We start from the raw sequence: 26,379 nt of genomic DNA, 5'->3' as shown, positions 1-26,379 counted from the left end.
TGAAAAATTTATTTTGTGAAATATAAGGGATTATAGATGGATTATGTAAATTTTGATTTGACAATTTTACCCCTCAAAAATAATCACATGCAAGGCACGTGATGAATTCCGACCAAAAATTAGTCGGAAACCTAGGTAGGGACCAAATTTGACCAATATGAATTTGTAAGGAATGTAAAATTACACTTTTAAAAGTGAGGGACGAAAAAAGTCATTTTACAAAATGTGAGGGACGTTTTGAACGATTTTCCCTATAAATTACTACTGAAGTAGTAGGCATTGAAATCTTAAACTTATATTTTTTGTTGTGTCTAGATTTTTTTTTTGTTGATAAAATATCATATTTTCATTAAAATTTGACCTAATGGTGGAAGTTACATCATCAATTGTATACAGATATTAAATAACATATATGAGAATAATGGAGACTGCAGATGATCTTGGAGCTACAATTGTTTTATCTTAATTTTTATTATTTGTTCGTCAGATCTATTTGTGTCCGGAATTTTCGAAAGGATAATAGTCATCATAAATGTTATCATTTTGAAAGTCATAAGAATTGAAAATCAAATTATGATTTTCAAAAGTCATAAACGTGTATATTTTTTTTTTTGGATAAAAGCATTGAAATTTTTTTAACTTTTAACAAATCTGCCATTAGAAATGATACAACAAATTCCGGAGGATCTCTCCACCAAAAGACATGATCACATATGAATTTTGCATTCTTAGCTAGAACATGAGCGACTTTATAACTACCTCAAATGTAAGAATTAGGATAGGATTAGATGGGTAGTAGCATCATAAATGAATCATAGACACAACTTAAATTCAAATTATTACTTTCTAGTACCTCAGATCTTACTGCATATTTGTCTATTTTATAGGGGTAAAATTACCTAAAATCCAAGAGTATGGACAGAATTAGATTGGGAGATTAATGAAATAGTATTAGAATACAATGTAAACTTTTGCCACTCTTAAACTTGCTATTTTCTTGCTCTTTAACAGGACAATGCGTTCTGATTTTGGAAAGCGAAATAGCAAGATTACGTGTCGTACATCCAATTATGATAATATATACACTGTCAGTATATATAAGATTTACTCTATAATCAAACTATAATATCGTCATCCCTAGGTTGCCTTTTAATGTGATTAAACCATTAATCTCCCAATCTAAACCTACCATTAGCCGCAGACTAAGGTAATTTCACAAGCTAATGCAGTTTCTTAAGAATAGGAGTAATAATTTGGTTTTCCGTTGATTTTGTGACTTTCAAATTCATTGTATCTGCGATGCTACTGTTGTCCTATCACTCTCCATCAAAGCAAACAAAAATAACTCTCTGTCGAAGTAAACAAACATAGGGATTGCAAGGGATAGGTTATCCTCTAAAATCCCTCTTACCCACTCCTTACTCGTTCAGAAAAGTCTCTTATCAAACCTGTCGGAGAACCCAACCGATTTAATTCCCATTAACAAACCTGCAACTCTCAGGTATCCTCTACCAGCTACTTAAACCTGTCAAATCATTCATGAAACCAAAATACATGCACCTACATGGTTTAAAAATTTGGAAACTAACAAAATTAGTACATTAAGATAAAAACATTCCATTATAATAAAACCATAGGTTAAAGCCATGATTTACAATCATACGATATGCCACTTAGAAAAAAAATCACTTCAAAGATCGTGGCCAAATGATCAACTTGAAATAACAACAAAATGGTACAAGTATCCCTTGGAAGAATAAATGGTATATTTTTCTTCTAACTCCTGATCTTATGCACATATATACATAACCCCCTCCTCAATATCAAACTCTAATGGATAACCCATTGCTTGGACAATCGAACTAATCAGCAGGTCATGTATCAATGGGTATTGGGTTTTACCCTACTTGTTGCCATCCATAAACAAAAATTACAAGAACAAGTCCATTGATCTTGCCAATTACTGATATCACCAAAACTTGTACTGCAAAACTCCTCCTACTTAAGAATCTCGAGGAGCTTCAAATCTTGTCGGAGCATCACTTCTCGCCATACAGCAGCAGCCCCATAAGTCTGTGAGCAAAACCATAGCCTGAAAAGAAAGCAAACGCATAAGCGCCCTACTGAGTTTGTTACTCGTTGTGTAAAGTGAGATAACCCAATACATCCCAATGCAGGATTTCAGAAACTGGCAAATCCTGAACTATCAGGCAATAATATCTGCAGATTGTGTGCATCAACTGCCAGACTATGGCTTCTACCTGGCTGACTTCCCAGTAAGAAATCCTCCAAAATTGAGGACTTCATGTGAGAAACTCCATAAGATCTTCTTGAATTGGTTGATCCATTCCCTTAGCTAGAAATCTTCTCAGATCCTTGTGAGAGGATACTGGATATAGCCATTTAGAGCAGATACATGTAGAACTGTATACTTCCACATACTCCACAAAGCTGAAGAACAGAGATAAAATTGAGCTGCACAAGAGTTCCAATTCTTCAACATCAGCTTTTAAAGCTAAACAATAGTTTTGTTGATAAAAGATACATAAGCCACATGCATTTTTATATTTATACCCTCAGAAAGAGGCAAATCAGATTAGAATTCAGTCTGGATGCACCCTGCAGGACACAATCAAATATGCTTATGTCACAGGAAGAAATAAATTACATAATTTCCACAGAAAACATTAACACCCCAAAAAATGATACATAATCGCCAATTTTCCTTGCAACCAAAAAGCAGAAAAAAAATTATGAGATTTTCAAACCTTTCACCCTCTAAAGAGCAGTACAGCAATATTGTTCATACCTAAACCACTGGCACAAGCACCTTCAAATGCTGAAATGAAAGAGCTTTCCAGTGCATTACTATCCTCTGATGCAGCAACATATGAAAAGTCTACCGAAAAGTTGGAGTTCCAAAAAGGGACCTGGTCATGAGAATCATATAGCAATTACAAGCAAGATAAATGGCATGATTGACGCTGAAGACATATTAATTCACTAGTCAAGAGAACTGCAAGTAACTTGAGCAAATCCAAATGTCATAAGAATTAGTCTTAGCAATAAGTGATAAAAGAGAGCAAATATATACTGACTGAGGGACTAACAAAGTGGCTCAACTCCAGAAGTAAAGATAACTATACAGAAGATAGGATAAAAATTTCCAAATAACATTTGTGGCAAAACATGCTGCTTAAAGTTTCATGATTTTTGTATATGCAAGCTATTCCAAACAAATTCCTGGACCTCAAAGTCTAGTATCCAAGCAATCAGATCTAAAGGATAAGAAGTTTTGTATGTGGCCAAACTACAAAAGTTAAGATCATTCAACTAGAGAAAGGACAAAAATTTCCCTTTGCCATTTCTACTAAAACATGCTGCTAAGCTTCTTGATTTTTGTATACAAAAGTTATTCCCAACAATTTCCTGGACATCACTGTCTAATTCTGGTAAAGACCAAGAATAACAGGTGCAACCAACATTGACATGTATGGGCACATATTCTTACAGTTTCTGCCTTTCTGGCATAATCAATGCCAGTTACTATAACCTCTTGCACCTTTTCTGGTCCAGTTATACCACGCTGTAAACCAATTTCTTCTGCTCTGACAGTTTTTCCTGAATAATCATCAAAGATCAGTTGGGTTATATTTTAATTTAAACCAGGATCCACACTTACAAGACTTTCCCTCTCTTAGTATCAAGTATATCAGTCGTACCTTATCATGACACTCTGCCCATTTCTTAACCAACACAAGAGCTTGTACAAGCGGTTGACACCTTTCCACCTGAAAACAGGAAAACCATCACTGTCAACATCCGAGACAAAGTCTCAGATTCATGAATCAACTAAAGCCTGTACTAAGCCGTCTAAAAACAAACTCTAGGAATTCTTTTCAGGGGAGTTACAGAGAATGGATAGTGTACTCCTCTCCATTGATCACAAATCAACCTGGCATACCAACAAATAATACAGACAAAATGCTATTATTTCAATTCCCCTAAAAAATTTCAGAATATTTTGCATAAATCAGATCTGACGACCAGGAAGCTATCAATCCTGATTGTACTCAAACTGCATATTCACCTTCAGTCTTTTCACTTGGAAAAAGAAACACAAAACAAATCAAGTCTTTTCTAGTAAAAATCATACGCATAGTAGGTATATTACTCACCACAAACAAGATGGGACCAAAATGTAATTTTAGCACAATAAAAGGCAAACTGACAACTTAAAGACAATTTTTTTTTAACACACGAACAGAATGTCAAGCAAAATACATTAGACAGACATATAACATAGTGAAATATTGTTAAAAAAGAATGCAGACTGATATTGAACTACTCAATTTCTTAGTTGTCAAATCCAGACAACACAGAGCAGTATATGTGTAGTTAATTATGGCACAACATAATTACTGCACTAGTAGACAGAAAAATAAAAGACTACATCCTAACCAGAAGCATTGAGAAGCATATATGCTTGAAAGCAAAATGTAAGACCAAAATCTTCACATACCAATCTGAAGAAGTCTTCCTGCAATTTTCTGGCCAAGTTTGATGTTATTGTGGATTCTACATGCAGCTAGAAGAACTTCCAAAATCACGGCATCTGGCTCAAAAGGCATCTTGTCAATAATGGACTCAGCCTCAGAGAGTCGCCCAGCTCTGCCGAGAAGATCCACCAGAGCAGTGTAGTGATAGATTGTGGGTGCAATCAGGTAATACTGAATCATGGAACTAAAGTAGGCCAACCCTTCAGCTACTAACCCTGCACGGCCACAAGCACAAAGAAGCCCCAGAAAACTAACCTGATCAGGAACAAATCCTTCACCTTCCATTTTCTGGAAAATTTGGATAGCATCTTCAACAAACCCATTCTCACCACAGCCAGTCAAAACAATATTCCATGTGACCAGATCTCGCTCTTCCATACTTTCAAAAGCCAGAAAACCATCCTCAGAGCCAAACTTAAAGTACATATTGATCAAAGCATTACCAACAAAGAGATGGGAAGCCCATCCAAGTTTAAAAATAAGGGCATGGATCTGTTTTCCGAGCTTGACTGCACATAGGTTCCCGCTAACACTAAGCAGGTATGTAAAAGTTAGCTCACTTGGTTTTACATCCTGGCCTAACATGTCAAGGAATAGTCGACAAGCAAATTCTCCTTCCCCAGCTTGCACATAAGCTGCTAACATAGAATTCCAGGATACCGTGTTATGTTTTGGCATCTTCAGGAATGTCTTTAAAGCACAATCCAGCATGTCATTCTCAGAGAAACCAATTATGAGAGAATTCCAAGAGACTATATCTCTCTCACTCATAGAACTAAAAGCCAGAGAACTGACTTCCATATTCTTGGATTTAGCATACATGGAAATCAACCCATTTCCTATGTAGGTATTGTATTGATAACCTAATTTAAAAACAAGAGAATGTATCTGCCTACCAACTTCATAATCTCCACAGTTACTACATGCCAGGAGAGCAGTAGTGAAACTAGAACAACTAGGTGCAGTGCCTGACCTATGTAGCTGAACTAATACCTCCAAAGCTTCTCTATTCTGTCCACTCTGCACAAGCCCAGAGATCATCGCCCCCCAAGAAACTATATTTCTCACAGGCATCCTTGCAAACAGGTTTTTGGCCTCCTCAACCATCCCATTTTGCGCATATCCCGTGAGCATCGCATTCCACGTAACAACATTTGGGTTCCTAATCTCGTCAAATAAAATTCTCGCTTCATTTAACATCCCATTTTGAGCATAGCTACTCATCATTGCCGTTCTTATATCAACAGTTACATCAGGAACTTGTCTATACAGTGCAATGGCATCTTCCAACCTTCCACATTCTGAAAAGGCTGTGATCATCGTAGTGTAGGCATAGTCATTCCTCTCTTGCATTCCCTCAAAAAATTTGATAGCAGAGTCCAAACTCCCATTCCTTGTCAAACCATTCAAAGTCGCAGTCCCCACCACCACATCTTTGTCGTATCCGATCTTCATCACCAATGCCATCAAGCTCTTAACCAACTCCACATCATCCAATCCTGTTGCAGTGGACAAAGTAACCACAATTACAGCCTGGTCTAGCTTTACCTCTCTCCATCTATGAATCTCCAAAAATAAAGCCCAAGCTTCCTCAAACTGACCTATCTCCACATACCCAGAAATCATCACCACCCATGAAACTGAATTCCTCTCCGGCATTTCATCAAACAAAGCATGAGCCTCGTATACTCTCCCACACCTGCAATACCCTGTGATCATCGAATTCCAAGTTGACACATTCTTTTCAGACATTACATCAAACAACCTCCTCGCATTAACAAAATCACCAATTCCCCAATACCCACTAATCATCGCATTATACGAAACAATATTCCTCTCGGGCATGGCCTCAAAAAGTCTAATAGCCTCCCAAATTCGTCCATTTTTGGCATAGCCAGATAGCATTGCAGTCCAGGTTGTCACATTCTTATCTTGACAAACGTTAAAAAGAACTTCGGCATCCTTGATGCGGTTGCTTTTCGAGTAACCAGAGATCATGGAGTTCCATGTGACAGAGTCTCTTTGCGGCATTGAATCAAACACCTTGCGGGCATGATCGACTTGGCCAAATTTCAGCAGCTCGTGGATTCTTTTGTTGCACTGAAAAATATGGGTTCTTGGGTTCCATGGAAATGTGCAGAAGGTGCGATTGAAAAGAGAGCGAGACATAAAATGGGTGTAGAGACATAAGGAGGGAGAAGGCAAAAGTTCGTTAGGTGCTTGAATTGGCGGGACTGGGCAAACGGTATGAACAGAATCAGGTTTATAGACTTATTATAAACAATTAAATTTGAGCTATTGTAGGGGTTTTTCTTAAAATAAAAAAAAAAACTTTTTAAAAAGTGAAATTAAACCCTATTTGGGATTACTATGGACCAATGGCTTATCAGAAACCTTTTTTTTTTAAAACTAAAAGTGCCTATTATGTGCTTAATAATTGTTGGGAGAGCAAGCATTTATGTGGTTGGGTAGCCATTATTTACCGATATTATTTTGCTTGAATTATAATCACAATAACTAAACACTTTTTTTTAAAAAAAAAAATCTTCACAAACACATTTTCATCTCGCATTTATCACATCATGGAAAATACTACGGGTGTGTTTGGGTAGGAGTTTATTTGAAATATTGTTTGAAATAATTAATGTATTATTGTTCGTGATGTGATGTCTGTATTTCAAATTAAAAAAGTGATTAAAAAATAAAGAGAAAATGGCTAATTTCATCCCTGTACTTTTATACTTGTGTCGATTTAGTCCCTTTATTTTATTCTTGGCCAATTAGATACCTTAACTTAAAATGCAAGTGCAATTGAGGCCCTTTGCGGCGGCGCCGCCAGAAAATATCAAGCCGGCGTGAAATTGACCACAAAATAAGGGTTACTTTTGGAACATCACTTATGGGACTCTAAGAAAGCCAAATAAAATCATACGGTAGCAGAATTAAACTCTGAAATCATACCAAATTGAAAGAGACTTATGTAGAAAACAATTAGAGTTATAATCCAAGAGATATTTGGGCAAAATTCCAGTGATTGATGATGGACAAGAAAAAGGAGGCCGATGGGATTGCAACAACAGACAAAATGGGGTGCGAATCGAGCATGAAAGGCAATTTCGATGAAGGTTGCAGAAAAAAATGGTGAGAAGGAGGAGGAGGAGGAGCAGCAGCAGCAACAGCTCAGATTTGGGGATGACAGGCTCTTGCGATTGGGAGTGGTGGGTGGGTCAGAGAGCGAACCATTGGGTACGAGGTTGGCAATCCATTTGTTTGCAGCCTCAGTATAGTGCACTCCGTCCCAGCTGATGATTCCCCCGGGCTCTGCACAGGAACCTCCGTACACTTCACCGCCGTTCACAATCCCTTTGTTCCCGCACCACACATCATTCTCCAACCCATGAATGCCGCAGCAGATCTTCGAAGCCTCCTCAAATCCTGTCTTGTCTTTTCCAATTTCAGTTTACTCTTCTTTAGTACTCCTTCCTAATTCGATTGGTCCTAGCTACTATACCCCCCATATGTATATATATATGCATCATCTGATATGCGCTTGGGTTTTTCACTTGTAATGTCCACTGGGGATTCCCCCCTTTCACTTGTAATTATGGACAAAATTCCAGTTTGGTATGATTTCAGAGTTTAATTCTGCTACGTATGATTTTATTTGGCTTTCTTAGAGTCCCATAAGTGATGTTCCAAAAGTAAACCTTATTATGTGGTCAATTTCCCGCCTGCTTGATATTTTCTGGTGGCGCCGCCACAAAGGGCCTCAATTGAACTTGCATTTTAAGTTAAGGTATCTAATTGGCCAAGAATAAAATAAAGGGACTAAATCGGCACAAGTATAAAAGTATAGGGACGAAATTGGCCATTTTTCCAAAAATAAAAGAATTAATTAAAAAACATATTTATGATACAAGCAAAATGATATTTGAGGAAATTTTACTATCCAATTATTCCAAATAATTATTCCATCATTATTGGAAATGTTACCCACTAAAGTGCAGTTGATTAACAATCTATAAGAATAACCATAAGCCGCCTATTACATCGGTGGAATGACCTGGCCTCAGGACGGAATGAGTTTCCTCCCCTCCTAAACTTGCAAAGAATGAAAAAAAAGACAGTTATTGCGTTTTTTTTTTTTTTTGAGATTTTTGAAAAATGTAATTTTGTCTCTATAAGGTTTTGAATTTATCAATCCATAAGCGAAGTTCTCAAGAAAGACCACCACTGCAACATGTTTTCAAAACAGTTTTTCTGCCAGAGTCATTTGCATTGTCCCCATTTTGACAAAAAAAAAAAAAAATTGCATTGTCCCCATTTCATCCATTATAACCACACATTCATTATAACCTGTTTTTTTTTTTTGAAATTTTTTAAATGTATTTGTGTCTCTATACAGTTTTTGAGAAGGCTTGATTAACAATCATTTCATGAGATCTTGAGTCTTCCATCTTGGATTTGGGGGCATGGGGCTGTTATTGGCACCTCCAGTAGAGGAAAGATGCCTTTTGTTATCATAACTCCAGTTTTTTTTCCTGCCAACTCTAGCATTGGATCTCAATTTAAAAGAACAACAATGAAAAAAGATGATGGTAATGTTATAAGTTATTAAACTCTCTTTGCATTTCTTGAGGAAACCAGACATTGTCAGGTGCTACAAAACATTTTCAGCATCACAAGATACCAACAATTGCACAAACGGCTGGCAAGAAAGAGAAAATTGCCTGACTGAAGCCTGTTAAAGCTAATTACTAGAAACTAATGCTGAAGTTCCCTGAATTACAACTAGAAGAAGTCTAATGCAGGTCTCACCTCATGTTACCCTCCCGCAAGACATCAATCATGTCATAGATTCGCTTGTCTGCTTTTGACTGAACCTGCATTCAAGCAACATTTCCAAATTTAGTGTGCTAAGAGTTAAAGTTGGGATTATAAGGAAAGCATGTGGAAATGCTTGAATAGTAATTGAAATACTAGCCATGTCTTAATGGACTCTAGTGTTTCAGAAGTTCAATAAGCAATATCTGTGCGTGCCTCTTAACTAATCAGAAGTTACAATAACCTAAAAGCTAATTATTTGTAGGAAGTAAATCAAGCTGAAGAGGGAAAAGCTTTGATACCTTTTTTGCAAGAAAAAGAACAGCATCAACAGTACCTTCTGCATAAATTGATCTTCCACAAACATTATGCTGAAACTCAAATGAAACACTGCAAGAAGGCCAGTTGGTTTATTCTTAGTTTGAAGATACATATAGTGAAAGAAAGAATACATGATCAGCTCATTACGTGTCATCTGGTGATGTTAGATGGTACATATGGAATGCATGTCCAGCTAAATACTCTTCTGGAACACCTACCATCTCCATTTGCAACTTGGGATCTCGTATTTGTTGTATCTGACAAAGATATTGAAGAAAAGAATCCGAAAAAGTCATTGAAAAGGCAGAAATTATACATGCCCAATGGCTATATGCACATAAAGCAAGTAATCTAGGAATAGTTTTATGTCAAAGCAAAATTGTATGTATAATTCGACTCTTCCTCTTCCATTAAAATAAGTAGCAAAACGACAAAAAGTCTTGATATCAATAGCAGTATCATCATGTAAAAGCAACCTACATGAGGCAACAACAGAGTGCACTTCTACACAATTACATACAGAAGGAAGTTTTTTAGCTATCAGAGGCTTCAAATGCGGTAGAATAAGGTTTACAATCGAATAGAAGTGCGGTTCAATATTCAAAACTGTTATCCTAGCTTTTAACCATTGCACCTTGCAGTAGGATTAGTATTTTAGTTGTAAAACTAGGCTTATCTGATGTTTTCAGATAAAGGGCATGAACAAATATCTTTATTGCAGCATCAGGACATACAAGCCCAAGATCAACTAAAGGAACCATAGCATGCAAGAAACAAGAATAATTTTTAACTTCTCAAGAGGGGTATGTTGTGCAACCGATTCTACTCACGTTAATACTGCTAAAACTGCTGACGATATCTGTAATGATCTACTTGTTCTTAAAAATTTAGGAAAGAAAAAATAATTCCATAACGCATCTATCAAGTTTATGCAATAAAGTGCTAAGAAATACCTGATCTAATTCAAAGGAGACGCCTAGCTTCTGAAAGCATGAGATAACAGCCTTGGCCGTTCCAGAAGTGTCCAACTTGCTAGCTTGATGTGACTCCATTACCTACAGAGAAAAAAGGCACCATATTTGTTGAGAGATTGCAACTAAAATAGAAGTTAGGCAGCAAGGTAACCTTCAAATCCATGGGCGTCAACTCCATTGATAATTGGAACCATGAAGCCAACTGTTCCACCAGAATTTGTGCATTTCATAAACTGGGTCCAGGTGCAATTCAACGTAGAAAAAACACTTTGCAATACATACCGATGTGCTAGATTTGTATAATCCTGATTACATGTCAACTAATACAGTAAGCACGTGTGTGTTCAAGATCAGATTAATAATTACTTGACCAACAAAGCCAATTTGACAAACAAGGACCTACATATCCTTTCAATCTGATAATAGAATGTCTCAACCCTCCATCTTCAGCTATTTAAGATGTAAAATAACAGCAGGTTTCCAGCTAATTAGCATGTGAATATAATTGTAATAAGTTATAGCACTTTTATTCTAGACATGAATTTTGGTTTCCTTGAGATAAACAGCTCACAAGTGTACATTGCTGTTTGTTATTGTGCTAATTGTTTTCTTCTGTTTATAGCATTAGAAAAGATAACTGAAGCAGACCAAACACTTCGGAGTAAGAATGTTGCAAAATCATCTTGTTAGACCATCAATCATTCTGACCTTAAAGTTTATGACTAGACAAATAGAAATTACCATTATATTTTTCTAAGTAGGAAAATACCATGAAATAGTTTATTATTTAATTAATGGAAAATAGCAACATGTATTTCACTCTACGGTAATCTGTGTCTAAGAGTCGTGCCTATTAATAAAGCACATTTGAGCAGCTGCAAAACACTACCATACATAATGGCCACCTTGTTCAAGTACTTTATGTGTAAACCACATTGAAACAAGCTTGAGCTGCTCACATAACTATACCCATATAATTTGCAAGCCAGAGATACAAATGATAGTCTCAATCATACAACTCTTATTAAATAAGAGATTTTCCAGTGAATAGCTATAATAAATAGTTAATAAAGAATAACAGTAAAGCAAACACCTGCAGCTTATAACCCGAAAAGGCTCCAGGAAATTGTTCTGCCATGATTTCCATGGCTGCAAGAAATGCTACCACCTGATGAGAAAGAAGAAAAGAAGTTGTCCATAAATAGCAACAAACATGTCAGAAATTACCAAAGGAAGATTTTTCTTGACACCTGCTTTCCCATTTGAGGGGAGATTACAGCATAGATATTAGCATCTGCTACAGATTTATATAGCCTTTCTCTGTCTCCACCAGTAGTCCCCATGACAAATGGCACTCCAACCTTAGCATACAATTCGGCATTTTCTGCACACACCAAATTAGCACCAAAAAAGGTTTGAAAATACACGTTATAACTAGCTAAACTAGAAGATAACGTCACTAAAACTACTTTCTGATATCCAAGAGCAACTTTTTTAACCCACAGGCTAGTGAATCTGACTTCATTCTCTTTTAGAACTAAAACAAAATGTCAAAGGTCTCATATAATAGGTCAATTTCCTATTAAAATGAGTTCCATGTAACAGGCGCATAAGACTAAGGGAAGGAAGTACAGGAAAATATTCAATAGGTCCTATTTTGTGAAGTTATATTACCTCATATTACCAGCTCCAGATTTACATCTCACAATAATGACATGCAAAAAATGCAAAAACAGGAAACAAATTCATGATTTACACCCATGACATAAACCCCCCAATGCACACTAAAACCACCCTGCAATAAGAAGTTCGGGTACAACTGTGAGCCTACAAATGGATCAAGGCACCTCTACTCAGCCAGGGTAGAGAGATTTCTCATATCAATTAACAACATGTTGGTGAGAGTAACCATGCTCAAGATGGAAAATCCACATAAACTCTTGTACCAAACCTAGTAGTTCTACTCATATTTTATGTTTCTAAGTTTCACAGGTATAGTTAGGGAACAGTGAAGTCAAATTCCAATCCAACTGCAGGGTGCATCTTAGAATCAACTTGCTTTCTAGCACATTATCCTCCAGAAAGTCCATGAAATTCAAAAGATCAGTAAGAACCTAAACCAAAAGTAAGCAACTCTTTCCTCTGGTTGAAGCACAAAAGACTTCCATAAGGAATTTCCTTTATTCTGTATCTCCAAAAGGAGGCCAGGCTTTGCAAATTTCATGCTTGATAATTCCAATGAGGAAAAAGTCTGATTAAATTTTAAAAAACTCGAGAATTGAGCACAAAGTTCTTATCCATTCACAACTAAAATAATGATATGAAATAACTTTCAATCTATATTCCTTACAAAAATTTTCTACATTTTTCTATTTTAAATAACATAAAATGAGGAGTATTTTCCATGATATACTTTGGCAATTCACCCTTCCCCCCCAAAACAAAATCACTTTCCACTAAGTCAAAATTTTCAAAATTTGAGAGTTGCACAAGTTATATAGTTAAAACTGCATTATGAAGTAGGAGGAAACCTATAAGATGTGCAAAGAAATTCTTAATTTGCGGTAAATTTGCGTAGAGACTTTGAACATATGCTCATTGGCTTCAAAACTATGCACAAGATTCTGTATTCGAGGTAATCATACTGCCATATTAAGAGAAACTAGCTAAACTGACATAATTTCAGAAGAAATTAAGTTTCCAGGTGTCCAAATCTATCAATTAGCAAGAACCAGGCAATGCAATAGCTCTGTTTTTACTTTTCCTTTTAGGTGGGAATCTGGGCTTGACAAGTACTTTACCGCCTTATTAATATCCAGCACTATTTAAAGTTAAAAAAAATAGAAACAAACAAAACAAATACACTTTCTGTGCACCATAAGAATGAACTGTTTACCATTTACAGCAGCAGGCGCAGTGTAGTCTATTACAATTAGATTCGGATATTCTGCATAGACAGAAGACAAAATGCTCTCTCTTTCAGAGGGGCCATGCAATTTGATTTCCTTCCCTCCCACTTGCACAATTTTGCCAGATTCTTCTGGACCACCGAAGGACACAGGAACTGGATTAAGTCCAGCAGAGACAGCTGCTTCAAGAACTGCTCCTCCCATTTTGCCAGTTGAACCATTTACCTGGAAGAAATTACTATAATCAGACATCAAATACTCCATCAAAGTTTAGTCAAACCATCAGTCTTCTCTAATATCAACATATTATTTCATTTTTTTCTAGATATTTTCCTTTTCAGCTTGCCACAGACTCCAATCTAAAACTTTCATTAACATTAATGGTTTCAATAGATTGATATTTTTAGGAAATCTCCAAATGATGTTGAAAATGATGGAATCATAAGCAATAGTGCCATTGACAAGTTTTAGACCATTAATGTATAACAGTTAGCCTAACACTCCACACAGAAAATTAACTGGAATTACAATTGTTAAGCTTCCCAAAAAAAAAAAAAGATGTTTCGGACTGCAATTTCAGTGAGTCATAACACTCAGCAGCTTATTGCTCAACACCACCCTGACCCTACAAACGTCTAATGCAAGAAACTGAACACGCTAAATTGATGTGAAATCCCCAATATCATTTCTAGTCATCCATTCAAAATTTGCAGTATAACCAGTTATAAGTATTTTAATGGGCATTCCCAAAGAACGGTTTTACTTTGAAAGATCATATTAAGCAATCATCAAGATTATAAATAAACAAGCAAACAGCTTCAACACACCCCAAATATCTTCTGATAACTACACCAATTTTTAATCCACAACTTGGTAAGAAAAAAAATCATGCTTCACAATCATTTTAGATTACAACATCCAAGTCCCAGTCACTTAAGTCATTCCAACATCAACAATAGTAATTAACAACCAACTCATTTCAAGTCAAATATACCACTGAAAACAAATGACCAATGCCACAAAAGTTTGCACCAGTTTCAAGTGAGTGAGTGTGTACCATAATAGGAAGGCCACTACTTCGTGATTGAACTGAATTGATATGCTCAAGGGACTCGATATGAGGCATATGTGAGGTCGAGCACATAGTAATCAAACACTTTCGCCTTCTGAAAAATGTTTTTGTAATACTAATACTCCTCTTCGTACTGCTGGATAAAAACAATAACTCAAGTTGTTTCTGCTGACAAGTTGCCGAGATATCTATTGGGACTTTAGCAACAACCATCATTTATGAGAAAATGAATCCCTATCACAATAGTATGCAGATACTTGGTCAGAGTCTCAACGGTCTAGTGAACTATCAATAAATTTATCCAACATGAAAACATTTCCAGAACAAAGCAATAAGACTACTAAAAAAGGGATTGCTTATGAACAGTAAAGCCTATTACAGTATTTTACATAGAAATAATTGCAATAATTTCATCCAACTAGGCAATAATAACAATAATAATAATAATAATGATACTAAAGCAAAATGCACAAAAAAGAACCCCAATTCCACTTTGGTCAGGGTTCTCAAATTAGTTTTGTTTAAGCAGTAAAGAAAAATAATGGCAGCTCTCAGAATTTTCTTGTAAAAATTTGAAAAGAAAAGCAATAAGCTTGCAAGTTTCACATAAATGCTAGTACGACCAAGATAAGAATAAATGTATAAAACTATTAAACTCAGAAAAAATGAAAAACAAAATGCGAAAGAGGGAAGGGGCAATTGGAAAAGGGAGATGATGAGAAGGGAAATGGGACGATGCTCCAGGTATAAAAGGGAAGGAAGAGGAGGAGGGGGACGGCGGCTGCTTACCTGGAGCTTTGCCGGAGGTTTAATGGCGGCGGGGGTTTTAATATGGGGTTAGTCCACTGGAAACGTATTGGATAGGTTTTGATTAGTGCTTTATTTGATTGGTTTAATCCGTTTTCCTTCTTTGTACCTCAACGGACTGAAAATCCGTGGAAAAATATGAAGTGATAATTTCAGAAACCTCCCTTGAGATTTCAAACAATTTCACCTACTTCCCTTGAGGTATCAAAAATTACATATAACTCCCTCAAGTTTATCATTTACGTAACAAAAATCATCCAATGATCAAAATTTTAAATGAATAATCCAAAATGTCCTCATAAAATTGTGTAGTTCAGTTTACCTTTTTATAAAATTCTTTAAAAAATATGAAATATGCATAAAATTTCAAACCTACTTTCAACCATCATCTCTACTATTTTAAAACTTTTGTATCCCTACTTCTCAAATTAGTGCTAATATCAACATGATCATTACCAATATCAGTTCCTAAATTTTAAAACCTTAATCTAAGTTAAAAAAGAAAAAAAAAATAGCTTTATTAAACTCAAAAAATTTTACCAACTACATTAGTATAATATCTTATCTCTCAAATGTTGGAGTACCAATACTATTCCCATTTTTTTTAACCTTCAACTTATATCTTTTCCTATTTATCTCCAGATCCTCCATGCAAAGTTAAAATTAATTTGTAATACGTTAAAACTGTGTCTAGAACATAATTGGTTATTCCACAGGTAAATCTTTTTTTGTTTCAATTAAATGTCTAATTGTGTGATGCATTCATATGCACAAAATTAGGAGTGGATTATTTAATTGCATGAAAAATCTTAATATGTTAAGATTCTTAAGTTAATTTTATAGGGTCAGGGGAGGTAACTGTAATATTGAAAAATTTAAGAATACTAGGTGAAATTATTAGAAACCTCAAGGGAGGTCTCTGAAATTATCCAAAAAGGAATTAAGAAAAGAAAAAGCCAGAAAAGGACATCAGTTATGACCCAAAAAAGGTGTAAGTTTTAATTAATTTGTTATTTTAATTAATTTGTTGTTAAGGGTATTATATTTGTACTAATTTTAGGGGAGAGTTGGGTTGGGTGGTAAAGTGGAAAGAATTACTCCCATTAAAATGTATATATCTGTACTAATTTACTAGTATGAATATCTGTGCTACGCACGGTGTTAACATTATTGAAAAAAAATGAAAATAAAATGGTGAATAAAAAAGATTAAAAAATTGTACCAACATAATTAAAATGTAATATCTGTCTAACAATAGTTTGAAATATGATAGAATGTGTATATCATTCAAGAACTGTCTTTTTTCGAAAGATAGATCCTGAAAAAATAATAGAAATTTATATTAGAAAATGAATGATATATGAATAAAAATGATTATAATTGAATGTTGTTAAAATGAAATACTTACAAATATTATGCATTCGATTTGATAATCTTGCATGAAGGTGCGAACACTCTTCATACCAATTAACTTTTAGTACGAAAATCAAAATTGGTGATTTAATTAATTCTGTTGAATTTTTTGGAGTGCGTACAAATGAAAATGCACGATCTTTGCATGAATTGATTCGTTGATTAAACAACCTATCACCATTTTCCTGAGAATTAAGTACGTATGAAATTCAAAATTAGTGTATTTTTTTACATAGTTTATAAGTAGCATTATAAAAAATAAATATATATCAAGAAATTCTATCTTCCTTTGTAATTTTCTGAAATAAGAAGTATCACAACCAAATACGAATCGTGCATATCTGTCTTGTAGATTAAGATGCATGTTATCACTGGAATCTCTGATTTGTATGTTAATATTGTACCTGTTTGACAAATAGAATGTTATATACAATATAGAAAAATATGTTGAAATTAAAAGTATATGAAATTAATTACCTAACAACAGTGTCGACCACATCATTACAATGCAGACCAAAGTGACAAAGAATCAGAAAATGACAATCTTTTTGTAATAAGAAACATTAACTCTTTTGGCCTAAAGGTACGGAAACTGTCATCATGACAATATCAAATACTATACATAGTTATCGAACTCCAAGAATCCAAACTAAGTCGCAAACAATCTGAAGATATAAATTTTCTATCGTAAAAAATTTCTCATATCAAATTCCATCATTTTTATATCTGGAGGGAATTTGGTTCCATCAAAAGTCAAATACCAATACATGTGCCATAGGAAAAAAGATGACATAAAAACAGTGATAGATAGCTATTGCTCTTACCATAAAATAAATTTTTATGTTTACTATTGCGTAATAAGTTGTTATTGAATCATGAGAAAATGTGTCTAAAACGATGATCTATTACCTAACATTTCACTTCTATTTAAAGACGAAAGACAAAAACAGCAATAATCAATCTAAAATATTACATTATTGGGAATAATATTTAAAAAAACAATGGAAATGGAAATGTTTAAAGAATAAACAGTACCGAAATTTCTAATTTGAGGTGAACAACGTTTTAATCGCTGTAGTTGGGATTTTGTTCTTCGAATTTGATGTGAGATTTCTCTTTCGTCAACGCAAAGTTGCTGAAACTTTTCGAACTGCTATGTAAATCGTTGTGGTGTACGTTTCGTTTTCTAAACAAATGTTTCCTCCTTTGCAATCTTGCGAGTTTGAAATTTAGCTTTCGTTGAAATGCTTGTAGGTGAGCATATTCCATAGTGAAATTAGGTTATGGGCTAAGATGCATAAATCATAAAAAAGTTGAAGAAGATAATAAGTTTTTGGGAAAAACGCAAGAAAGTTCTCTTAATTGGAGTGAGCACATAAGAAAATTGAATGAAGATGCTATGTTTTGGAGGACTTTTAATTGGAGTGGAATTCTTAAATTGGAGGGCTGTTAATTGGAGTGGAAAAGTGGGGAAAATGTAGGAAAAATGTGAGCATGATTATAGAATTTTTAGAAGCGTTTATAGGATTAGTTAAGAGATAAACATTTCTTAAATTACACATAACTCGTGATTGGAGTGGGAAACGTGGGAAAAATGTGGGAAAATGTGAGTATGATTATAGGATTTGTAGTATACTCAATAACTTGATAATATACTCAAATCACGGATGAGGTAGAGTTTGCCTAAATAAGCTTTACAGTGTCCTAATTCCTTGGAAAAAAAAAACGCTAAATAGTCCTAATTGGCATTGCAATTTACGGCAACGTGCCAGTGGCATATAGTCCTAATTTTTTTTTGGGTCAAAATCTAGTCCTAATTGGTTCTGCTGTTTCTTGATTATGTTGTATGCTTCCGAATTCTATTTAGCGTGTAATAATTGATAATGGCTTATTCTATTCTTTCATGGTATTGGACAAGGGAAAACCACACTAGAAGTGTGGTAAATTTACTATAAACTCCTAATATTATCTCCCCTAATTTTTGTATACTTCTTAAAAAATTTAAACTTTTGTCAACAATAGGCTGGTCACACAAATAAAAAAAAAAAGAAACTGGTCACACATTTCATTCTTTGCCCTAAAGAACTCAATTTAGCAAATTTCTTAGAATAATGGTGAAGAAAATCATAACAATGGAGGAACCTGGGCTTGTTTCTTTTTTTTTTTTTTGGGATCTGAAACAGCCCTATTCATTTTTAAAAAATAAATAAATTGGCCATCTTACGTTCATAAGAAAGGGAAAATTTTTTGTCATTGCACATGGATGTCCGGCCATCCTAAAGGGGAAAAAAAACAGTTGTTCCGTTCTTGCGATATTTTTTAGGGTTAAATATAGTAAACTCCTTAACTTTACATTTAATTGCACTTTATCCCCTCAACTTTACATTTAGTTGCATATTTGTGATTTTTTTGAAACGTGATTGTAATTTGCAAAGCTCATTTGTAGGGGTGGTTATAGAATTAGTTTAGTGATAAATATTTCTTAATTATAAAAATGTAAAATTGTATTAAAATAGCATACGAATGAGCATTTGTCTTTAATTAAGGAGTAAAAAAGATTTAAAGTATAAATAACAAATTATAAACGGTTTATGAAGTAGATAGTGGGAAAGTTTTAAATTTTAAATTTGACTGGTGATAGGGTTGGTTATAACTCACTACTTTTTATGTATTAAAATAAACACAAAAATCTAGAAAAAAGAATGAGAAGTTTGGAAGCCATTGAGAGGCTCTCTCCTAAAAACCCCTTCTACAATACATATAGATATAGATATACAAAAATATACCTTGTTTTCTTATGTATTGAACACTACATTCCTAGTACTAGAAAATTTCATTGTTTTGATAGGTAAAACATGAAAATACAAAGCTTTTAATAGAAAAAATTAATATGAATACTTTTTATAATAAATAATTTAAAAGGTTTTTTTCTATTTTGTTATGCCCATAAATATATAAAATATAGGTTGTGCACCCATTATAAAATTCAAACATTATCATTCACATTCTGAATTGTGTAACTTTTTACCTATCAAATTTAAACTTTTGCAGACAATTAAATATTCAATTTAAAATTATGTCATGTTTAGTTAAGCTATATAGGCGTCCTTTTTTTTCCCAATTTTTCTTACAGCCAAAATTGTATTGGTATTATATTTTTCTCTTGTTGTTTTTGTCAATACTTTTATTTATTTTTTCCTTTTTATAAATGATCACATTTCAAATTGAAAATAAGAAAGACAAACTCGTTTTCTCTTTCCTGAAAATTCATACTAGTTTATTTCTCTCTCATGTTCTTCTAGTGCAAGCATTTTTCATATGAGGAAGAGGCACAAATATAATTTTAGTCCCTAATGTATGGCATCCCAATTGTTTCAACCATAACAAGAATGTGATTCCCAAAATTTTTGATTTTAGACAAATTTAAAACAACCAACAGTAAATCAAAATAAATAATTGTTAGAGTCAAATTTCCTTTTATCAAAAGTTTGACTTTGTATTCTTAGTTCTTAATGTTTGACGTTTTGATCAATGTAGTCCTTTAGGTTTCAAATAATTATATTTAGTGTTCTAAAATGAAACAAAATGTGAATCGAATTAATTATGTGAAGTATGTAGTGGAACAAGAGGAGAATTCTGATTTTAATGTTTAATTTTTATTTGGTTCAAAGGGAGACTTCAAACCTTATCTTGGAGAAGAGGGAAAGTAGATAGTTTGAGAATTGAACTAGAGATCTCACAGTCAACTAACTAATGTCTTTACCAGTTAAGTTAGTTTTTTCAGACTTTAACTTCTATTCTAATTATTAATAAACAAATTCTTGCATGACTTGTGGACATAAATTTGAAATGGTTGTAGTTTGAAATTGTGATTACAATAATTAGTGAGAATAAGTGCCAATGCTGAGAAGGCATTAGCCTAGTAATTACAGTTGAGTCGTCGTCAAGACTTAGAAGCATAATTATTAAAACTAGCACAATGAGTCATCGGTTCAATGGGTGGATTACTGGTTGAATCGGTGGATCACTAAATAATATTTATAAATATAAATAGTACATAATAATAACTTTAGTATACATAAACAAGTAGAATAATTTTTTAGATACTAATTGTTGTACTTAAAAAGATATATAATGAACATATAAATAAATATTAATAGAAGACTTAATTTCATTTTATTTTATTTATACAGAAATAAATTATGTAGTCAAACATAAAACAACATTATTTCACTTATATTCAAGGAAATAGCATAATTTTTTCATAATTTTATTTTTTAAAAACAAAATAATTTTCTAACTACTCCAATATTGTCACATAACGATGATATTTTTAGTTTGAAAGTTAAAAGGTCTAATTATATAATAAAAAATAAACAAACTTAGAAGAGCATTTAGTTATCAAAAAAATACTAAGCAAGTGGTAAAATCTCACGTATATTTAGAAAGAGATCCAATGTGCAAATTTTGTCAAAATCGTAGATGAATTAGTTGTGATTTTGTCATTTTACTCTCAAAATCTCTTTGTTTTTTGTAGGGAAAATGATGAAGCTCAATTGGAAATGAAATGGTGAACTAACAAAGTGAATGAGTAAAAGTTTGAGAAGTCACAACAATGTCAAAAAGCGGTGGTGCACCTCACCTCAAGGATGAAAAATAGAAAGGTTCAAAAAAAAAAGGAAAGAAACCCTCGAGGGTTTCTCCGTGGATTCTGCAAGGAATTATGGGCAGAATGTTCATTTCGAAGAGAAAAGTAGAGAATCACATGCTCTGCATAATCCCTGAAAGAATCCTTTAAGAGATTGGTTATGGCTGCAAGTTACCAACTTGCATGATTTTTGTATCTTTCTTCATTTTTGACAAGACAAAAAAGGGCAACTTGTACCAACTTTTGGGGCATCTAAGAGTTTCTTTTTTTGACTCTTAGCAAGAGAGACACATTATTGGAGGGACAATTTATGTGACACCCCCACTTCTCCCAAGGGCGAACCCAAGGGTATCCGCGGGACGCCTGCCCAACTCTCGCCAGGACTCGGTACAATTTCCCTTCAAACTTAAGAATAACCGATCGATACTAAAAGTCGAAGGTATAAAGGAAAGTCAATTCCTTAATAATCGTTCAAGTCTTACATCATAAGTTACCAAAATATCTTACATTACTAAAATATACAGCTTCCAAAAGTTGTCTAAACGAATACATTCAAAATTCTAATCAAAAGGGCCATCAAATCGACCTCTCCACAATTCCTTCCATTTCAGCTCCTGTTAAAGAAAACAAATCTAACGGGGTGAGCGAATACTCGTGAGGCCAAAAAAACATGCAACACGCGTAGTCCAAATAACAATAGCACTTATGCAATAATGACAGCTATAATATTCAGGTAATTCATAATTTATACTAAGATACCCTTGAGTAGGATACAGGAGCTCTTATGAGCTAATTTCTATTTGTTTTGTCAAAGTTCAATCCAATACTTCCTTGTGATGACATTCCATCACCCGATTAGGTAATCAAGTCCGTAGAATTTCACTTTTTCAAGTATGGTTCTGAGTCGACATGAGAGGTATCTCCCACCCGAATCGGTGTGGTACATGCTATCGCTCAGGGAATCGATTACACGTTTATGGTTCTGAGTCGACATGAGAGGTACCTCCCACCAGAATCGGTGTGGTACATGCTATCGCTCAGTGGTCGATGAGACATCGCTCCAATCGACTTATACTTTATTTATAGTTTTGAGTCGACATGAGAGGTACCTCCCACCCGAATCGGTGTGGTACATGCTATCGCTCCGAGAACCAATTATAGCACTGAGACGGTATGAGAGGTACCTCCCACCCAGATTGGTGTGGTACATGCTATCCGCTCAGAGCTCATGAGTTAAACATATTCATGTACAATTACCAATTATTGTTTATGGTTCTGAGTCGACATGAGAGGTACCTCCCACCCGAATCGGTGTGGTACATACTATCGCTCAGGGAACCGAGTATAGCACTGAGCCGGGATGAGAGGTACCTCCCACCCGAATCGGTGTGGTACATGCTTCCCCTCAGAGCTTACGAGTTAAACATGTCTATGAACAGTTACCGATCATGTGTATCCATGTAACAAGTATTGCATAATTAAAGGAAAGAGAGAACGAGGGTGTCCTCACGTATATACACATAAGTCGAGGAGGCTCACTCCACTCGACATCACAACACAAATATGGTTGGCAATAACAACACTTCACTTAATTCCTATAACAATTCATTTCACACAATTCGAATATCAATTCACATAGCACATTTTAACTGTAGCATTCCCCAAAGGAGAACGAGCGCGATAAAATACACACTCGTCTCAACAAGTTTACGTATCATGTATAACACTTGTACAATTCACATTTCAATTACATAAGTATTTAACATGCACTTGACACTCACCAAGTAAACAAGAAGAAACGGCACTCGAAGTTCAAGCGTCCACCGTGGGATCCTCTTGAAGTTCCTCTTGTGTGCCTGAGCAATTAATAAGGATTTATCACTCAAAACCCCCAATTATTACAAAGATTGTACTTAATGCACAATCTAAGAAAATCCCAAAGAAAACGAATCCCAACCACTCGTAAATCGGGGTTCAAAGATGGGATTTTAAAGCACAAAAGCAATTGAGGTTTCATCTTGGAAATCAAGTTTAATACGTTCAAGTAACATCAAAGGAATAAGGAGAATTCAAAAATCTCTATTTCCTTAAGATTCGGAAATTTCAGTTTTGGTACGAGATCTTTGAAAAACCGTATCTCATTCTTTACAAGTCCAAAATTGGAAAACTTGGTACCGTTGGAAACCTCTTTGAAAGTACTAAAAGTTCTTAGAATACATTTTTCTAAGATTCCAAATGGAAAACATTCAAAAATGAGCTCAAAGTTGCTGTTTTGGTTAATAAGGCAGATTTAAGTTGGTTTTTGGCCAACTTTGAAAATTCGTAAAATTCACTTGAGTGAAACTAGACTTTGAAATTTGCAACTCTAATAGTGTTGTAATCCAAGTTTACAACAAAACAAGCGGAACAAGAAACGGAGTTTCGAGCACCGAGATACAGCAGCTCAAAATTTGGGAAAATTCGAAACTGCTGAACAAATTTCCAGATTTGAGTTTCCGACTTTGGGACCTTAGTTGGGTATCGAAATGGACTTGGATTGGTACAAAATTTGGCAGTATAATACTCCTATATAAAGGGTATTTCTCTATCAACTTTCATGGAAAAATACCTTCGGGAAGGTAGTCGACCAAACACCCAAATTTTCGAAAATCCTAAGGCAGAACTGCCTTGAGCTTTTTGGTTTTCCATTCCAAACATTTGGTCAAGGAAAATCCTCCAAACATAGTTCATTAGTGTAGGAAAAGCCTAAGGAACATTCATGGTACATTTGGTAAGTGTTTAACACCCAAAAAATTCAATTAGCAAGTCTACACCAAGCCTTGCATCAAATCTGTCCAAAAGTTAGGGTTTTCAAGAGTAGGGCAGGTTCCATAATTTGATCACAAATCACTCAAATTAACTCAGAATTGAGCATGGTTTATAGCGTTGGAAAATAAATTCATAGAGCTATAATTTCACAGAAGAAATCATTTTGAAATTCGGCACACAACTAGCTCGAATTCGAGCCACAAGTTGCAGCCTCAGCATTTCGTTCCCGGAAAACAGAGAAACAGAACAGCCCAATTTAAATGGTTGGTTCGGCTCACATACAAGGAATCAGAACATTCATTTTATACCGTTGGAAAGGTGGGAATTTCTAGTTTCAAATGCCGCTGACGGCACTTGATTTTGACGTCGGAGCACAGAGTTATGGACGAAACAAGAAAGCTGGTCTGAGCATTACTGGAACAGTTTCCAGGTCTGCTACCTGCACGAAAATAATTCATTTAACCAACCAAAACTCAATATTTTTCAATGAAATTTTGTACACCATCTATACAACATATAAACATCATATACAAGCCATTAAACCCTCAAAATTCCGCAGAAATAGGTACGTTCAAAGTAGGGGCAGAATCGGAACTTTTTACTCCATGCACCCCTTGAAGTTTCTACTAATAATACACCATTAATCTACCATTTTGAGCACTAAACCAACATTAAATCCATCATCAAGCAAGAGATCAGTCCCCAAGACAAAGGTGGGAGTTCATAGAGCCCACCCATTTTATTTTACACCAAAAACAAGCTAACCAAAGGCATGCTAGAGCTTAATCATGCTATATGACTTCCAAAAGACAAGATTCTATGAGTTGATCATCACTTACTTTGGTTTGATGTTCAAGCAGAATTTCATCCCCCTTTACTCCAGCAAAACCGTGATTTTCAGCTCCCCTTTGCAGCTCAAAATGATCCTTAAGTGTAGAGCTAAGTGCTGTGAAAATTTGGTAGGATTTGAGTGAAGTTTGATGATGATTTTGGTGAAGAGAGTTTTGAAAGAACTTGGTGTTCTTGTTGCTCTCCTTGGCCGGCTGACATGAGAGGGAAGAGAGAGGGAAATTTGATCAATTTTCAGCTTCCTTGAGAAGCTTCAAACGTGTGGCCCATGTTGATGCAAAAGTCAACTCTTCTGCATGCGCCCACTCGCGCGCATTTCGTGCTCGATTCCTCTCGCATTTGTTTCACTAGTGCACTAAACCTCTAGTACACTTATATTCATACAAATATTATTCACTCTTAATTGTCCCAAAATAAGGGTCTAAAGTCTCTCAATTGATCGCGCGCGTGAAAACGCATATTTCCAATTTAGGCCCGATAGAGTGAAACCTTCGAGAAATTCTTATAACGATCGTACCACTAACTATCACTTGAGTATTTAAACCTAAAATTACCTATTTTAGGGCCATTGTACATGTCTCCAATTTTCCGAGCTTATTGTACTCCCAATTGGCTAAAATTTTCAAACATGTTTTCACTATTTTCATTAATCGAGCTTCCAAAAATTAATTTTTGAAACGAGTCACTTTAAAACTATAATGAAGTCATAATTCCATGTATTTAAGTCTAATAAGGTTAGAAAATATTATTCGGGGCAAATATCCAAATAAATAATTAAATGAGCCAAAAATAGGGGTTTAAAAATCGGAAAATTTGCGGGTCCTCACAATTTAACTCTTGACAAACAGTAAAACTTTTTCTTCTCTAGTTTATTTTAGTGTAGTTGTAGATCTAGTTTTTATTTCTTGAAGAACTTGAAGAGCTCTTGGTGTAACAATGTATTTTTTATGGCAATGAAGATGATGAAACTTGGAGATTTTGTTTCTTCACTCGAATTAGTGTTTCTTCCTCTTTACTTTCTTTGTTGTTTCATTAATGCTTAGTTACGTTGAAAATATGAGATTTATTGTTAAATCTATTATGTCTAATTAAATCTTCTTGTTCTAAAAATAGATGAAACTATTTGTGCCTTGATTATAATTGAATAAAGTTGATTATTACTGTATCTTGTATTTGCTAGTTCACCTATTGACAA

At 34.6% G+C, this 26,379-nt stretch overlaps 4 protein-coding genes across 4 annotated transcripts; all 4 read right to left on the bottom strand.

The window, feature by feature from the left end:
• Positions 1 to 1,691: 1,691 nt before the first annotated feature.
• Positions 1,692 to 3,744, bottom strand: LOC113766272. Its single transcript, XM_027310481.1, has 5 exons — positions 3,741 to 3,744; positions 3,512 to 3,621; positions 2,810 to 2,930; positions 2,262 to 2,475; positions 1,692 to 2,092 (listed from the first exon to the last, which is right to left on the bottom strand). Exons 1-4 carry the CDS (start codon positions 3,742 to 3,744, stop codon positions 2,369 to 2,371), a joined length of 342 nt encoding a protein of 113 aa, XP_027166282.1. The 3' UTR covers positions 1,692 to 2,092; positions 2,262 to 2,368.
• On the bottom strand, positions 3,722 to 5,261 carry LOC113766840 (pentatricopeptide repeat-containing protein At2g13600-like). The gene is made up of 2 exons (XM_027311001.1): positions 4,523 to 5,261; positions 3,722 to 3,791 (listed from the first exon to the last, which is right to left on the bottom strand). Exons 1-2 carry the CDS (start codon positions 5,235 to 5,237, stop codon positions 3,748 to 3,750), a joined length of 759 nt encoding a protein of 252 aa, XP_027166802.1. The 5' UTR covers positions 5,238 to 5,261; the 3' UTR covers positions 3,722 to 3,747.
• LOC113766271 (pentatricopeptide repeat-containing protein At4g02750-like) lies at positions 5,240 to 6,590 on the bottom strand. The gene is made up of 2 exons (XM_027310480.1): positions 5,380 to 6,590; positions 5,240 to 5,249 (listed from the first exon to the last, which is right to left on the bottom strand). Exons 1-2 carry the CDS (start codon positions 6,588 to 6,590, stop codon positions 5,240 to 5,242), a joined length of 1,221 nt encoding a protein of 406 aa, XP_027166281.1.
• Positions 6,591 to 9,158: 2,568 nt separating this feature from the next.
• Positions 9,159 to 15,538, bottom strand: LOC113764441 (4-hydroxy-tetrahydrodipicolinate reductase 2, chloroplastic-like). The gene is made up of 9 exons (XM_027308342.1): positions 15,449 to 15,538; positions 14,645 to 14,893; positions 13,575 to 13,812; positions 11,929 to 12,062; positions 11,772 to 11,846; positions 10,658 to 10,759; positions 9,852 to 9,961; positions 9,686 to 9,773; positions 9,159 to 9,442 (listed from the first exon to the last, which is right to left on the bottom strand). The coding sequence occupies exons 2-9, from the start codon at positions 14,873 to 14,875 to the stop codon at positions 9,374 to 9,376; spliced, it is 1,047 nt and encodes a 348-aa protein (XP_027164143.1). The 5' UTR covers positions 14,876 to 14,893; positions 15,449 to 15,538; the 3' UTR covers positions 9,159 to 9,373.
• Between the last annotated feature and the right edge of the window lie 10,841 nt (positions 15,539 to 26,379).

Source organism: Coffea eugenioides, chromosome 3, assembly GCF_003713205.1.
Source record: "Coffea eugenioides isolate CCC68of chromosome 3, Ceug_1.0, whole genome shotgun sequence".
Classification (NCBI taxonomy): Eukaryota; Viridiplantae; Streptophyta; class Magnoliopsida; order Gentianales; family Rubiaceae; genus Coffea; species Coffea eugenioides.
This window is presented reverse-complemented; position numbering and strand designations above follow the sequence as displayed.

What these genes read in the sequence shown, in the direction of transcription:
- LOC113766272 (XM_027310481.1), bottom strand. An exon ending in ATGCCAGAAAGGCAGAAACT is followed by an intron (nt 2,931 to 3,511) that starts GTAAGAATATGT and finishes TCTCATGACCAG; the next exon opens with GTCCCTTTTTGGAACTCCAA. An exon ending in TGCTTGTGCCAGTGGTTTAG is followed by an intron (nt 2,476 to 2,809) that starts GTATGAACAATA and finishes ACTCTTGTGCAG; the next exon opens with CTCAATTTTATCTCTGTTCT.
- LOC113766840 (XM_027311001.1), bottom strand. Translation starts at nt 5,237, where the DNA reads ATGCCAAAACATAACACGGTATCCTGGAATTCTATGTTAGCAGCTTAT. An exon ending in AGGAAGACTTCTTCAGATTG is followed by an intron (nt 3,792 to 4,522) that starts GTATGTGAAGAT and finishes TCCTGTTTTCAG; the next exon opens with GTGGAAAGGTGTCAACCGCT.
- LOC113766271 (XM_027310480.1), bottom strand. Translation starts at nt 6,590, where the DNA reads ATGCCGCAAAGAGACTCTGTCACATGGAACTCCATGATCTCTGGTTAC.
- LOC113764441 (XM_027308342.1), bottom strand. Translation starts at nt 14,875, where the DNA reads ATGATGGTTGTTGCTAAAGTCCCAATAGATATCTCGGCAACTTGTCAG. An exon ending in TCTCCTTTGAATTAGATCAG is followed by an intron (nt 9,962 to 10,657) that starts GTATTTCTTAGC and finishes TATCTTTGTCAG; the next exon opens with ATACAACAAATACGAGATCC. An exon ending in CTAACATCACCAGATGACAC is followed by an intron (nt 9,774 to 9,851) that starts GTAATGAGCTGA and finishes GCCTTCTTGCAG; the next exon opens with TGTTTCATTTGAGTTTCAGC.